Source organism: Colossoma macropomum, unplaced genomic scaffold (assembly GCF_904425465.1).
Source record: "Colossoma macropomum unplaced genomic scaffold, Colossoma_macropomum, whole genome shotgun sequence".
Taxonomy (NCBI): domain Eukaryota; kingdom Metazoa; phylum Chordata; class Actinopteri; order Characiformes; family Serrasalmidae; genus Colossoma; species Colossoma macropomum.
Genome location: NW_023494792.1, coordinates 57425779 through 57441360, shown reverse-complemented (window position 1 = coordinate 57441360; position 15582 = coordinate 57425779). Strand labels below are relative to the sequence as shown.

The 15582-nt window shown below is 40.4% G+C and overlaps 1 protein-coding gene across 7 annotated transcripts in view; it reads right to left on the bottom strand.

Moving 5' to 3' along the window:
- erc1b (ELKS/RAB6-interacting/CAST family member 1b) overlaps nt 1–15582 on the bottom strand; it is a 360642-nt gene that overhangs the window by 218894 nt on the left and 126166 nt on the right. For 4 of the 7 annotated variants that reach the window (XM_036577654.1, XM_036577655.1, XM_036577657.1 and 1 more), the window contains one exon: nt 8180–8373. In XM_036577654.1, coding sequence (XP_036433547.1) covers nt 8180–8373 — 194 coding nt within the window. Of the gene's footprint in view, nt 1–8179; nt 8374–15261; nt 15298–15582 lie in introns of all 7 variants that reach the window. The other 3 variants (XM_036577652.1, XM_036577653.1, XM_036577656.1) reach the window with 1 other exon arrangement.

Below are 15582 nucleotides of genomic sequence, written 5' to 3'. Positions count from 1 at the left end.
ATCTGCCAGTTTCAGCTCCCTCTTTGGCGACATGCATCTTCCTAAACCTCAGCATTTCAAATGCAATCCTCAGTAATTGCCATTGCATTTGGGAATAAATATTCCAATGCCACAATTCAACCTATGTTCCTTTCATGGGTCTTTGACGGCACATTTGAATCAGGGCTGCCTCCGCTCCACTGATCTGCAGCCAGAGAACTTCTACTTTTCCTCCTCTCCCTCTCTCTCCCTCGTTCGCACACATACAGCCACACGCACAGAGACAGAAAGAGAGTCGGGGTAATCCTGACTGAGAACACGAGCTGCACTCCTTTAGAACAACAGCACACAACAACAGCTTCCATCTGCCACACTCGTCTTGATTACAGGCACAAGACGCTAACGGATGGAGAACTGTCACAATAACTTTGCCTCAAAATCCACGTCGAAAGTCAAACTCCGCCGTGCCAGGGAGCTGTGACAGTGCCATCTGAAACAATGGGAGGCTTTTGAGGGAGCTGAACCTCCAGTGCGCTTTTGAGAGTGTACGGCATGCCGCTTGGTAATTAGCTCTGGTTCTGAGCGCTCCGGTTCTTAACTGCCAGTGTTTATTTCCGAACCCCCTTGTTTCCATCCTCGTGCATGATGTATAGGGCTGAGCATTTCAAATGCAATCCTTTGTTCCTAAATCTGGCGGTAGAGAAGGAGACAGAGACGGCTGCTTGACTTCATTTCACCGAGTCACTTCACATCCATCCAAAGGCACTGCTACAGGCCTTGCCGTCTATGGAGTCCCAGCAAAGAAGAAGCTTTGATTAGCTGAATGGAGTGACATCTAGCTGCAGCCCCGCAGACCAAGCCCCAAGCCTGAGCTTTAGTGGAAGAAGATATCTACTGTGTCCCTTTTGGAACAAGATATAGCCACTGTATTGGAAAAGTTAACAGCATCACATCTGTAAAATTTCTATAATATTTTTTCTTTGAAGGATTCTTTGCATGCTTATCAAAGCATGCCACTTTGTTTCACCCTTTATTTTGTGATGTAGCACTGTCTTGACAATCACCTGACCTTATAAGTCACCCAAAACATTTTGTGTCAAGTCAAATGGCTCTTTCCTGTCAGAGTAGGGGGTCCTTGGCCAACAAAACTAATTAGGTTCTGCAGAAGTCTGAGTTCCTTGAGACCAATAACTCAATAACCCTACCCTAACCTTAGACATTTCCACAAATGCGAGTCAAGGCTCAAGCATTTTAGAGAATTTAATTAAGTCTTATTATCTGCTGCAGGCACTCCATTGTACCAAAAGTAAAATCTACTTAAAACTGTCAGATTTGGCATGGCTTCAAATAAGGAGCCATTCATTACAAAAAACCTTCAGTCTAAAGGACAGAACTGAAGCACTCATGCAGCAAATATGATGTTCGAAGGAAAAAAGCAAAACAACATGAAATAAGTGGTTAGTCTGTGATTTGTATAGCAAGTATGCTTGCTAGCTAGTGTAATACCTAATCTAGCTGGTGTTGTAACACTAAAAATTCAGCTAGATAAGCCGACAACTTCAGCCAAATAAGCTAGCAGAAGGTTAGTAGATGGTTAGTACATGCTAACCAACCAGGTGCTTTGCCTCTTTCCTTTAAACATCGTACTTACAGCATATAGCACTTGATTTTGTCTATTAGACTCAAGATTTGTCTATAATGGAAGGTTCATTATTTGAAGCTGTATCAAATCTGATGCTGCTTTAAGCTTAGAAGAATGAAAATGCAGTGAAAATTGTGCATAACTAGCAAAACTGACGTGCAAAATAGAAAAAGTATGAAGGTTGGTGATGCTGATTAAATCGTTTTTTGTTTTTCTGTTTTTTCTTTAGCCCATATTTGTTTTTCCTCAGGTTGAAATTTAGTCTTGCAAGTCAGCCAACATGTCCCCATCTCTGCATAACCATAGCCCTAATCCTAACGTTAAGCCTTTTAATGTGAAGGACCAAATAGCATCTGCCCAAACGGGGGCTTCTTTCAACCAGTCGAGGGCTTCACAAGGTTGGTTTGCTGGGCTGCAGCAGGATACCACCTAACAAACACCCCTGTCACAATGACACCGGCTCCTACTGAGCAGCTCCTGGCTTGAGCTCTGAGATCTGGAACTGTCTCACAGTGAGTTTGTTTACATGCACTTAATGATCTGATAACTGCAGAAAATCTGATTTTGTCAGTAACTTGAGTAATCAGATAATGGGAACACTCCGGGTCTACATAAGTCAGACAGTAATCAGATTTCTGCTTTGCCACCAGCCAATAAACTTACAGAAGAAGTTGTGACATAAACGTAACATAAAACTCGAACTTCATGCCGTGGCTTATTTAACACACGTCACTTTACCTGGAAATACGAGCATACATCTTCTAGAAGATGAAGAATTTATTTATTTTTTTTTATTTCATCAAGATTGTATTTTGTTTCAGCATCGCTCTGAAAGTGTTTTGCTGCGTCTCGTGGCGACGCTGCTCACTTATTTCCGGTACTGCCGTTTGTTTCACACATGCACAGACTGAGAAATCCGAAAGAAATCAGAGTAAGAGTCTACATGCACTGAGAAATCTGATTACTGAGCTAAAATCCAGCCTCTTTATCAGATTTCTTTATCGGATTTCTAGACCTTTCCCCAATCTAAGAAATCAGAGTATGCTGTTTACCTGACCATTTAAATAATCAGATAACTGCAGAAATCTGATTATGATTGGTTTATTGAGTGCATGTAAACGCATTCAGTGATATTGGGAAAAGGCCTGACTGAGTGTGCAGCTGAGCGCACTACAGGCAGTGCACCCTGTCAACATCAATGACCCCTGGGCCTCCTCACCCTCAGGCCCAGTCCACTCTCTCCAACTCCCCCTCATTCCTTTGTGCTTACGTTCGGCACAACCTCAATTATTCATTTGAACTTATTTATTTATGCAAGCCAAGGCAAGATGAGCCTTTATATTTGTTGCTAATTTATTATCTCAATTATACATGTTTAAAACACAGACAGCTCGACGCATGCTGAAACGCCAGGGACAGACTGTGGCAAACACACACACGCACACACACACATTCTCCTGACAGCGCATGCAGAGTAGGTTGGAGGCAGAGTGAAATAGCAGGTGAGGTGGAATGAAACAGCAGGGCTGGAACTTCACACTCATCCAGCATGCACTCACAGCATGAAGACTGTCCCTGCAGGGACAAAATGCACATCATTATCACGAGTTCAGAGCAGAGCTGATATTCTGCAAATTCAGCCCACGCTGTGATTCTGAGGGGTCAACGACAGAATGGCACAGCGTGGATTGTGGCGCATTTAGAAGATCGCACAATTGGCTTTTCGTTACGCTAGGCTTGTAACAGAGCATCTACAGGATAGTGGTGGGCAACACAGATAAAATATTACATCACAATATTATAAGGCATTTTTGCAGTACAGAGTTCATATCATGATGTTACATACATTTCTATGGGCTGGCTAACTTGGAACAGATATAATGCTTGATTAAAACAGTAGCATGTCAGATTTTAGTTTCTAAAAATAAAAACAGAATAAAAATTTAAAACTAAGAAATATATACACCGATCAGGCATAACATTATGACCACCTCCTTGTTTCTACGCTCATTGTCCATTTTAACAGCTCCACTTACTATATAGGTGCACTTTGTAGTTCTACAGTTACAGACTGTAGTCCATCTGTTTATCTGCATACTTTGTTAGCCCCCTATTACCCTGTTCCTCAGTGGTCAGGACCCCCATGGACCCTCATAGAGCAGGTACTTTGTGGGTGGTGGATCATTCTCAGCACTGCAGTAACACTGACGTGGTGGTGGTGTGTTAGTGTGTGTTGTGACACTGTGTCCACTCACTGCCACTCTACTGGACACTCCTACCTTGTCAGTCCACCTTGCAGATGTAAAGTCAGAGACAATAGCTCATCTGCTGCTGCACAGTTTGTGTTGGTCATCCTCTAATCCTTCATCAGTGGTCACAGGATGCTGCCCACAGGACGCTGTTGACGGTTGGTGGACTAATCTCAGTCCAGCAGTGACACTGAGGTGTTTGAAAACTCCAGCAGCACTGCTGTGTCACCAACACACCACCACCACGTCAGTGTTACTGCAGTGCTGAGAATGATCCACCACCCAAATAGTACCTACTCTGTGAGGGTCCATGGGGGTCCTGACCACTGAAGAACAGGGTAAAAGGGGGCTAAAGAGTATGCAGAGAAACAGATGGACTACAGTCTGTAACTGTAGAACTACAAAGTGCACCTATATAGTAAGTGGAGCTGATAAAATGGACAATGATCGTAGAAACAAGGAGGTGGTCATAATGTTGTGCCTGATCGGTGTATAGGAAACATTTTTATTGTGCAAAATAGTAGAAAAAGCAGAATTTCGCTGGGTCTAGTAAAACCAGTGCTAAAAAATCATGTCTGAATTTCTGAACTCTTTTGTCTCATATTTTCAGTCCATACACTCTGCTTACATCTACAGTTGTCAGGGGCTGCTGGCATTTGCTTAGTCTTTGGTAAGTGCTTCTCGATATCAGCAGCAGATGAGAAGCCGGTGATGGTGAGCAGTTAGATCCCATTGTTTTGAACTAAACGCGTCCCAAAATCCCACTGATCAGTGTGTAACATTCAGTGTGTAACATTAAGCATTGTCACTACTGAGAGACATATCTTCTGCAATTAAGTAAATATATATATTTTTTTGCATTTTAATGAACAATATTAATATTTTATGTGTGCACATCTGTTCAAATCACATCTGTGCTAGTCATGTCATGTCATGTACTGGTTAGAGTTTGAGTTCTGCTCAAAATTAGCTAAAATTGTCACAACCGAAACATTTGATTATGTTCTGAAGCCATGATTACTGCATGTGTAGTGACAAAACGGACAGATTAATCATTTACATCAATAAAATAAACAAAATTAAGGTCCACAGTCACTCAAAACATAAGGATTTTAGTCTAAAGTCAATTCGGTAGAATGAACCGTGTAGTCTGAGAGCTGTGAATGACCTGAATTGTACTTTATTCTCTCCAAATGCTGCTGTAGTTTTATGAGGAGAGGTTCACTGCCAGACTGTGTGAGTAAGGTAGTATGAAAGGGTGAGTTAGTGAAGCAAATGAAACAATGAGGGCTGGAGAACTTGTGAAAGAGAAAGTGCGCTGCTTGAGGAGGTGAGGTGCAGTCTAGTGCAGTGGCGTGCCATAATATGCCTTGACCACTCACTTGCCCAGGTAGTCCCACATTAGCCCCCCAATTTGTTGTGGCACAGGGTCTGTCACCTGCTGAGGCGCGGAGCGCAATGAAGCCACTGGCGATGGCTGTCTGTCAGTGGAGTCACACATACACGCATACGTATAGATATGATGGCCGATGGTTGCACAGAGCAGAAATAAAATGACAGACAGTACGGTTGACGGAGGATGCAAAATGATTTCAAGAGAAAACCAAAAAAAGAGATGAAACAATTATACAACATTCACGCAGAAGCAAAACCCACAACACACAAAGCAAGGAGAGTACAATAGTTAATACTTTGGTAAAAGACAGTAGGGAAAAGATACAGATAACCATGTGGACTTCACAGACACACATTCGTTAAACGTATCGCTGCTGTCGGATCAAAACCTCTGATCTCCAAAATGATAACTTTACAGGAGAAAGAAAAAACATACTTTTAATGTTAATGTAAGTCAATGGAACCAGACATTTTTCCAAGTCTGTTCATCTTGAAATCTACACACAATATAAAGGACAGTAGGTATTTTCAAATTATGTCAAAAACTGAAAAAAAGGTTTTGATCAGACAGCAGCGACATACAGCAACATACTGACTAACTGACTGATATGTAGGGCAGAGCAGGTCACAATCTAACCCATTTTGGTTTCTGTTACATATTTTTAAAGGTATTTGAGAAATATCATTTTTATGTTCAATTTATGTTCACATTTCTCAGCTACAAACAGAAACAAAAATGTTTCAAGGACCTACTATTTAAGAGCAATTCAGTTAACAGCAGCAAACATTATACTAATAACCCCAAAAAAGCCCCTTAGGCAGATTTAATCATAACAGACTGAAAGGCTCGTTGTAACAGTCACAAAAAAGTCTGATAAATTAATGCAAACTCAATTCAATACAATTCTATGTGGTTTGAACCAGATGACTTTTCTAACCTATACCGAGAAAAATGCTAATATATATTATCAGTGAAAAGAGGCTGCGTCAAACGTGGCAAATTTTGACCACAAAGTAGAAAAGAGGACACATTTTATTGACACGACATCTATCAGCATGTTTTTATGAATCTGTGCATACAATTAAAAAACAAACTGACTGCTGAATTTATAGGGGAGGATGTGGATTTCTCTCATCATTTATTTTAGGAGGCTTGGTTGTAACACTATTAAAACTGACCTCGCTGTGTGGAGGCTGTACTTTAGCCTGGCTAGCTCTCACTGCTTCAAAACAACGCCGCATCACAGCCACCAAGACGGTGATTAAAACAATGGAGGAGTGAATTCTGTGACTCATACACACTTTTATGGTCTTCAAGGTGAATCTCAAGAAATATCTGTCTGACTGTTGTCAGTATTCACAGATGACACTGCTATGGGAAAATGAGAACGTGACTAAAAGCACACTCTTCTTTAATCTGTTTGACAACATAAAATATCAATGACACATTAGTAGGGTTAGTTTGTGCCCCGCTCCCACATACAACACTTTCTCTCATGGGTAAAAACGCCAAGTACTGTATTTGAGGTTTCTGAAGCCTCTGTGGAGCTCTGCTGTAGGTTTGAGAGAATCAGTGATGGGCTGAAGTCTGTTTAGTAGATGTAATACAGAATAGCTTCAAGGAAACTCTCCAACTGACACACTGCAGGAGTGAATAGGTGTATATTTACGAGAGAAATGTAAGTACACTTCTATATGTACGGGAAATGTGAGTATGCATCTATATTGCTACTGTTGGAACAAAACCTCAATCTCCAAAATGATAACTTTACAGGAGCAGGGAAAAACATATCTAACTTTTAATGTAAGTCAATGGAACTAGACTTTTTTCCCAAGTCTTTTGGGGCCGTTTTTTTTTTGGTCCATTCATCATGAAATTTACACACAGTGTAAAGAGCAACAGGTATTTTCAGATTATGTCAAAAACTGAAAAACGACAAAAATGGAGATACGAGGTTTTGTTCCAACAGCAGTATGATGTACCGATATCAATTTCTAAAGTAGTCTTGGGACACTCAATTTGTATCTTGTTTATTTATTACTTTCCAGCTGAAGTTGTTATTTATTGTCATTTATTCACTCGGATCCATCAGAAAAGATAGTGATAACGATCAGGTTTATTAACTGAAGCCGAAAATGATCCCAGTAAATCACTGAAAACATAAGTAAGGCAAGTAAAAGTAGCATTAGACAGACAAACATTAGTGTCTCTTTTCATTTTTAATAGATTAGAATTCCCGGGTTTTATTGAGGTAAGTAGTTTGTTGCATATTCTTTCTTTTGAATGATGGATCAAGTCTTCCAAGCATGGAGGGCATGAGTTTGCGCAACTAATGGACTTTGGCTCTTTCCGCCACATAATTATGTTTTTTCACACTTGCTCACATATACATACATATACATACATATATATATATATATATATATATATATATATATATATATATATATATAGGTAGTTGCGCAAACTCATGCCCTCCATGCTTGGAAGACTATATATATATATATATATATATATATATTATTTGAATCGGTATTCAAGTTTTCTGCAGTAATATCTTTCAGAAAGTTAATCAAGTTAATAAAGTCAGGTATGTTGAATGGTGGCTTTCCAAGAGCAGGACTGGATCTCTGGTTTGAACACAACATTTGGATTGCATTTGTGCATTTGGATCAGTATCCCAACATTTGTTTTGAAGTATGTGAAAGTCTTCTAGTTTGCTAATGTTCAGCTTGACCTAAAGTACAGACTGATGAGATATAGCTGGAATGATGTACCTTTGAATGTGATAAAGCTCTTTTCCCTCAACATATTAACAAACAAATAATTATTAAAAAAATAATTCTGATAGAGGCGTCCCGACTACTTTTGAGCACTGTACATGCACTAAACATGCTGCGTGGAAGCGCGTACCTCTCCAGCTCACTGATCTTGCGGTCCTTGTCGTTTTTCTCATTCTCCATCTCTCGGAGGATCTCCAGCAGACGGTCCACTTCGGCCTGAGCCTTCCCAGCATCCTCTTTGTGGCGTGCTACCTCCTGCTCCAGTGTGCTGATGCGCTCTGACAGCTCTGTGTTCGCCTGAGCCTCTACAGCTGCTGTCTGAGCCTAAACATAAAAAACATGGTTCAGAGATTAACAACACAGGCACTATCATGTTATGACATTCTCTGCTTTTTAACCCAAGTGCAGTAATGGAAGCAATCTGGGATAATAAAGCTGCTCGGGATCATCATCCAACAGTGTGGTCTCTTATAAAAAAAATGTCACGAATGAAAATGATCTTCAAAGCTGAAAGCAATTCGCGGGTGCCTGCTGCTCCTCAGTGCCTTTTACATCAGGTTCCGAAGGCCGAGTCAATGAGTAGCTGGCTGGCATTTGTGCCCGAGAGTGGCCTGGGCAGCGTCATAGATGGGCGATGTGAGGGTGGAGGCGCCAAACGCCCACTTGCACCTGCAGCCTCTGTGTCACCTCGCCCATGACATCACAACCGGCCAACTGTATTTAGAAAAGGTATGCGCGCAGTGGAAACCCAATTACACTCATGTCGTCAAATTAATTAAGAGTTCCTTCAGCAATTACAGTCAGATACAAAAATAAAGCACTCTAATAAAAGCTGCAGTGTCCTTAGCCCATTAATATAGCTGCACTTACAAACCCAAACACTGTACAAGCCAAGCATCACCTCTAATACACTACACAGACTGTGTGGCTATCATCAAGATCATTTGGCTCATGCAGGACATGACAATTCAGTAACAGCACACAAAGACTGCACATTATGGTGCTGCATAGCAGGGCACAGCTAAAGCAGGCGCAGCACATAGCAGAGCACACAGCAATTCGGCTCGAACGGCATTGCACAAGAGTGTCTGGGCTCCGGGTGGCCGCTGCAGGCCTCTGCTTCTTCGGGCTGGCACGGCGTGAAAGGGGCCTGTTCTGTTTTATTGGGGGATATTATTTGAAGGTGACGTTTAGGCCCCTCTAATTTGCTTTTTTAATGTCTCGGCCTGAGGTTGAGGAGGTTTCCACACCGACCGCCAAGAGCACGTCGTCTGCGGGGGAGGACTTTGAGACAAGCCAGCATGTGTGTATGTGCGAGTGTCTATGTGTTTGCGTCTGCGCAGCCTGGAACAGGAATGATAAATCTGACACGAAAATGTATTAACTATCCATAACCGTGGAGCTATCATCAAGATGATTTGGCTTCCTGTGTACACAGAGACTGGAAGGGCCATCAGTTACGGGCAGGACAAAACAAAATAGCGTCAAGCACACATGCGAAACACACGTACACTCACACGCATACATGTTTGAATCGTAGATGTATATATCTAGATCGCCAACAGAGGGAGCACTACTGAAGCCACTGCTCCAGTTGTACATACCCCCTAGAATTAAGTGTTCCCCATAGACTTGCATTGATTTTCAGATTTTTTTTTTCTTTAAAAGGGACCGTTAAGACTCGTACGCATTAAAATAGTCTACAATAAAATTTTGATGTATAAAAAATGGAAATGTTTTGTATATTTTAAAAAACATGACAAATAGGCAAAATCCTTCTACTAGTGGGTTGCAACTATCATTGTGCTGGACTTCCCAACAGAAAATAAGACAATCAAAAAGTTTCTCTCTTAGGTAATGTCACTCTCTGGCTAAAGTTGGTGGGGCTGAATGATTTATTTGCATTAAACTAGATATTTAGCACACTGTTCCTCACTCAGTGGACAATAATTGAAGCTGCAACAAAAACAGCAGCCTATCAGTAGAGATTCTGTCTATTTTTACAAATAAAAAAAATATTTTGCTTGTTTTATTCAACATATTTTAATAGTACTGGACACGTACACCACATTGGGGTGTATATGTCTTCACTGTCAGCCTTCTCTTCATGATATCTATCAGAATCGAATGTATTTTTGTTTTCTGTAGATCACATCATTCATAACAGAAGGCATTTTTTTTTTTAAAAATTGTTTCATCAACAAAATGTTAATCAAAAAAGTAAAATTGGGCCAACAGAAAGGACAGAAAGACAATTAGGAGATTTAGTTTATTTTAGAGAGTTAGTTTATTTTACTTCACGTAACTTCATATAAAAGTTAGTTTAATTTTATTGTAATTGCTCTTGTGAAGAACTCAGGAAGACTAGTAACCACTTTGTGGAAGCTAATGGGGATCCAAATAAAGAATAAAGAAAATGAGAGAGAGACTGGGATAAAGAGGAAGAGAGTCTGACGAGGAAGGAAACTGCTTTCATAACTCTGGTTATTAGCAGGGCTGTTAGAGCAGCTGTGTTTGCTCTTGGGTCCAATGGAAGCTGTTGGTGTTGGAACACTAGTAGGGTCCAAGCACACAGCCCCATAAATAAGGGAAACACACAGTTTTGCTGATAGGAAACAAGTTACGTCCGTGAGGTCATGGATGAAATACAAAGGGTGTACAAAATAACAGAAACATCACATGAAAAACTCACCAATTTTATCTTGCCATATAGGTGCGCTTTGTAAGTTTACATTTACTGACTGTAGCCCACCTGTTTATGGATAATGTAATCAGCCCCCCCTCTACAGCATCTAACAATGGAGAAGGACCACCATAGAACTACCACTGACCATACAGTGGTACTATGGTCAGTTGTCTACGCTCAGTAACTGTAGACCTACAAAGTACACTTATATGGTACATGTACCAGATAAAATGGTCAATGAGTAAAAGTGTTTCATGGGATGTTTTGGTTATTTTATTGAGTCAGGCTGCACTGCTGTAACAGAAGTGAGCGGGTGGTAACTGTCAGCTTAACAGTCTTTACAAAGACAGGCAAACAAGCACAAAACCCACTCACTTTTGGTGCTTTATTGGTGAAATTTTCTGCAATGCTGACAAATCTGTGGGGCCTCTATATTGGCTTTCATGCTTGTATGCCCATCTTAGTAATGCTTGTTAAGCTGACAGTTACCAACTGCTCACTTCACAGAATATGAATTGATAAATTTGAACCAAAAAAAAAAAATCCAGAAACCATCATGGTTAAAATAAAACATGCAAAATCCAAACTTCTGGTCTGGCTGTAAGTTACAGGACTGTTAACTCTCTCTCTCACAGTTAGACTGTAACCTCTCTCTCTCTCTCTCTCTCTCTCTCTCTCTCTCTCTCTATCTATAAATACATATATACATATAGATAGATAAATGCGCACAGGCAATAGCTACAGCATCCCTATGTATTTTTGTGTATGAGGTGCTAGGCAGAGAAGCAGTGGGGACACTTGACCGGGTGGGTCATTCAGGGTAAAGTGCTGGGTGTCTGGTGTGCCTGTCTACTTCTATTTATTGAACAGCTCCATGGTCCTCCAGTGCGCTGTGTGTTTTAAGCGCCAGGCAGACACCTCGCTACACGAACACGCCTTCCGCTCACAGAGGACCGGCCAGGACCCCGGTCGCCGTTCTGTCTCGTCCAATCACAGCAGACGCCCACTGTGCTGTCAGCGAGTTATCACTTACACGCTTTTTATATGAGACCCTGCGTGAACAGACAACGCACATGGCCAACACTTTCATTGCTCTTGGAGCAAAGGATGGCGTCTGGATATACAGACAAAGCTGTGAAAGGAGAACTTAGGGTAGATCAGAGGGACTGCGATACACAATACACCACTGTGCACAGCTGAATTTCCCATGGATTAACGTTTCTTCCAGTGCTGAGGAGTCAGAAAGCTGCAATTACACACTCACCTTTTGACATTTGAGGCTCATAACTACCACATATACATGAGTGCTTGTGCAGATTTGTGCAGATAATCGTATACTGTACAAGTCTACATACACAGAGTTGCCATTTCTTAGGTTCATCTTCTTTGAAGCAACACTGACTGGCCATTTTATCAGGGACACATACCATATAGGGGCAATTTGTAAGTTTATAATTCGCTGCTGTTGGAAGAAAACCTCATATCTCCATTTTTTTCAGATTTTTACATAATTTGAAAATGCCTGTTGCCTTTTTCATTGTGTGTAAGCTTCACAAACAATGGACCTAAAGAAACGGCCCAAAATGACTTGGGAAAACATCTGGTTCCATTGACTTACATTAAAAGTAAAGTAGGTTTTTTCCTTTTCCTATAAAGTTACCATTCTGGAGATACAAGCTTTTCTTCTGATAACAGCGAATTACTGTAGGCCATCTATTGCGGCATAATTTGACACCCCCTCTACCCCATCGATCAATAGCAAGAGATCACCATAGGATCACCAATATGACCCAGGATTTGTCAAAACCCGTATCAATAAATCACACAATGCCTTTAATATAAGTGCACAGTCACTGCCATATAATTTTGAGGTCAAATAGTCAATTGAAAGATTAGATTCATTATTAATAATTATTAAGAATGCATGAGTGAATAACAAAGAGAACACCGAAGCGGTCAGCTTTATTTTCCGGAATATAGAACAGCTGTTCTCGAAATAAAGGAGATAAGGTGTCTCCCATTAGTTCTGTGTCATGTTATCAGCTGTTCACAGGTACTTAGCTTGCTGACTCAACCATATCAGTTGCAAAAAATGAGTGAACTATACCACCAGGGTCCAAAATTAACAACCGCCAAGCACCAAACTCATGCAGGTTTTCTGGCTAGCATTAAGTTTTAAACAAGCATTAAGATTTGATATATTGTAACTGGGTTTTTCCAATGTTCCAGGTGCTGTTTGATTGCTGATTTAAAAAAAAAAAAGTATAGAAGATGATATAAAATCTGTATTGGACTGAAAGTTGCAAGAGTTCACTTAATATCTGTAAAATGATCGTTAAAAACACCAACAAGCCAGCTGTCCATTTCAATATTAATGCAGGAATGTTTTAATTTTCTCTGCGAGTAGCCCACAACACATTTCTTACTAATGCTGTATGCTGTAGTTGAACAGTGATACAGTTATACAGTCATTCAGTTAGGGTCTGAATTTACAGGGGGAATTCCATCAATTTTTCAAAGTATCTGCATAATTTAGTCATTAAGATGAAAACAGTCAATCAAAATGGTTTAATGTGAAATGGTGCACTGTAGAGAAACTTACTGACTTGTGATGTCTACAACTCAAATACAGCCATTTTATTTAATATCCCAAATGACTAGTGAATCTACACGTCTTCAGAGTTTTTACGTGTAATGTTGATAATGGTAAAATAGCGGTAAATCTCTGCCGTGAATGGCTCTTAAAAAATAAATTTCAAGCCAAAGTCTTCTCTTCACTAGGCCGCACGTTTGTAACAATTTCATGTAATAACTTCCTATGAGGGAGGTTTTCGAGGCATTATGAGGCATTATGCTTTGGACGTCTGGTTCCTATCAGCACCACTGTGAACAATTCTGATTCAGTAAGTTTCTCTAGAACAGATCAATTCACATCAAACCAATATAATAAATTTGTTCACATCCTAATTCGTGGAATTCCCCTTTAAAACCTGGCTGAATATGGTAGCACTATTTAACGACTGACATTATTGTTGTTCACAGCGATTAGCCAATAATGTGTTGAACACCAGATGAGATGTTTTTAAATTGGCAATTCAAACAGTCTTGTGAAAACATTTGATTGCCCCAGTTACTGAAATCCACTCACTATAACTTAATAAAACTAACTATAACTGAGTGGAAGCATTTCAGCGTAATTTATTCATTTAGTTAGGTTTATGTTGAGATGTTCACAGAATAGAGACAATGTCAATTATGTAGCGGGTAGCGGAAATATTACACACTTAAAAATTATGGTTCTTCAAGGGTTTTTAGTAAGGAAAATGGTTCTATATAGAGCCATGAACATTTAATGAACCTTTTGTGTGATTAAAGGGTTCTTTGCATCATGAAAGAGTTCTTCAGATTGATGGAGAACATGTTGTAGGTGTTTCTATACAGAATCTTTTTTAAAAGGGTTCTATATAGCACCAAAAAGGGTTCTTCTATTGTTACGATGTCAGGGTTGTTACAATAACAGAACCCTTTCTGGTGCTATTTAAAAACCTTTTCAAAAAGGCTCCACATAGAAACATCTACAGCATGTTCTCCGTCAATCTAAAGAACCATTTCACTATGTAAAGAACCATTTAATCACGCAAAGCGTTCTTAAGACTGATGGAGAATGTGCTGTAGGTGTTTCTATATGGAATCTTTTCGAAAAAGGGTTCTACATAGCACCAAAAAGGGTTCTGCTATTGTAACACGTCAACAGAAGAACCCTTTCAAAAAAGGTTTTACACAGAACCATCTACAACACATTCTCCATCAATCTGAAGAACCATTTCACTATGCAAAAAACACTTTAGTCATACAAAGGGTTCTTTAAGTGTTGATAACTCTACATAGAATCATTGAAGAACCATTATTTTTAGGTGTGTAGATGAGGGTGGAGAAAAAGCAAGCCGTCTAATTGCTGTGGTTAATAATGTAATAGCTACATCAGGTCAAACGTTGATCTACATAAAATACCTGGTGCTTCTGATTAAAAGGACCAACCAGCCTACCACCTTCTGGTAGGCTGGTTACACCTCTGATAAAATGACCAATAAGTGTAGATATAAGGCAACTCAGTGCAGTGTATATGTAAAATTGCAGCCATTCTAATATTAACATGGTGGCCTATGCGCAGTAGGGGCTGGAAACCACACGGCATAGTTGAGCAGGGCAGTTAAAACAGATGCACAGATATGAGGCCACATCACAGCACACTGCAAAATATGTAAAAACGCAGAGACATTAAACCCACTTACAACAGCGGATCACTCGGAGCCTTTAGATAAGGAAAGAGCTCATGCATGCAGGCCTCAAACACCCTGAAGATCTTCAATCTCGCTCACTTTCTCTCTCTCTTTCACACACAAAACAAACTTCACATAAGCCTCAAGCTCATGCAAGCAAAGCCCCACAACTCACACGTTCATAAGATTCCTTTGCAGCCACACGCACAGAGCTAAGGGAGGATTTCCACACCGGGATGCACTTACAAGATTGGAGGGATGGCCTGACATGTGCTCAGTGTGCTTTAGGAAAGAAAGAAGGGTCGGGGGAAGGAGTTGGAGGGAAAGGGGTCCAGAAAGTGATGATCAAAGGAAATTAAGTTAACATTATATAGGATGTAATAAAGGAAAAAAAGAGGACAGGAGGTGGACAAGAGAGAACAGACACAGAGCAAAATGACATGAGGTGTGAGCATGAGAAAGAAAGAGAAACAGGGAGACTGAACACAGAGACGATAATGGCATTTGAAAGAGCACACGTTGACATCACAGCGTTTCAACTGTGTCACCTCAGATGCAGAAGGGGGT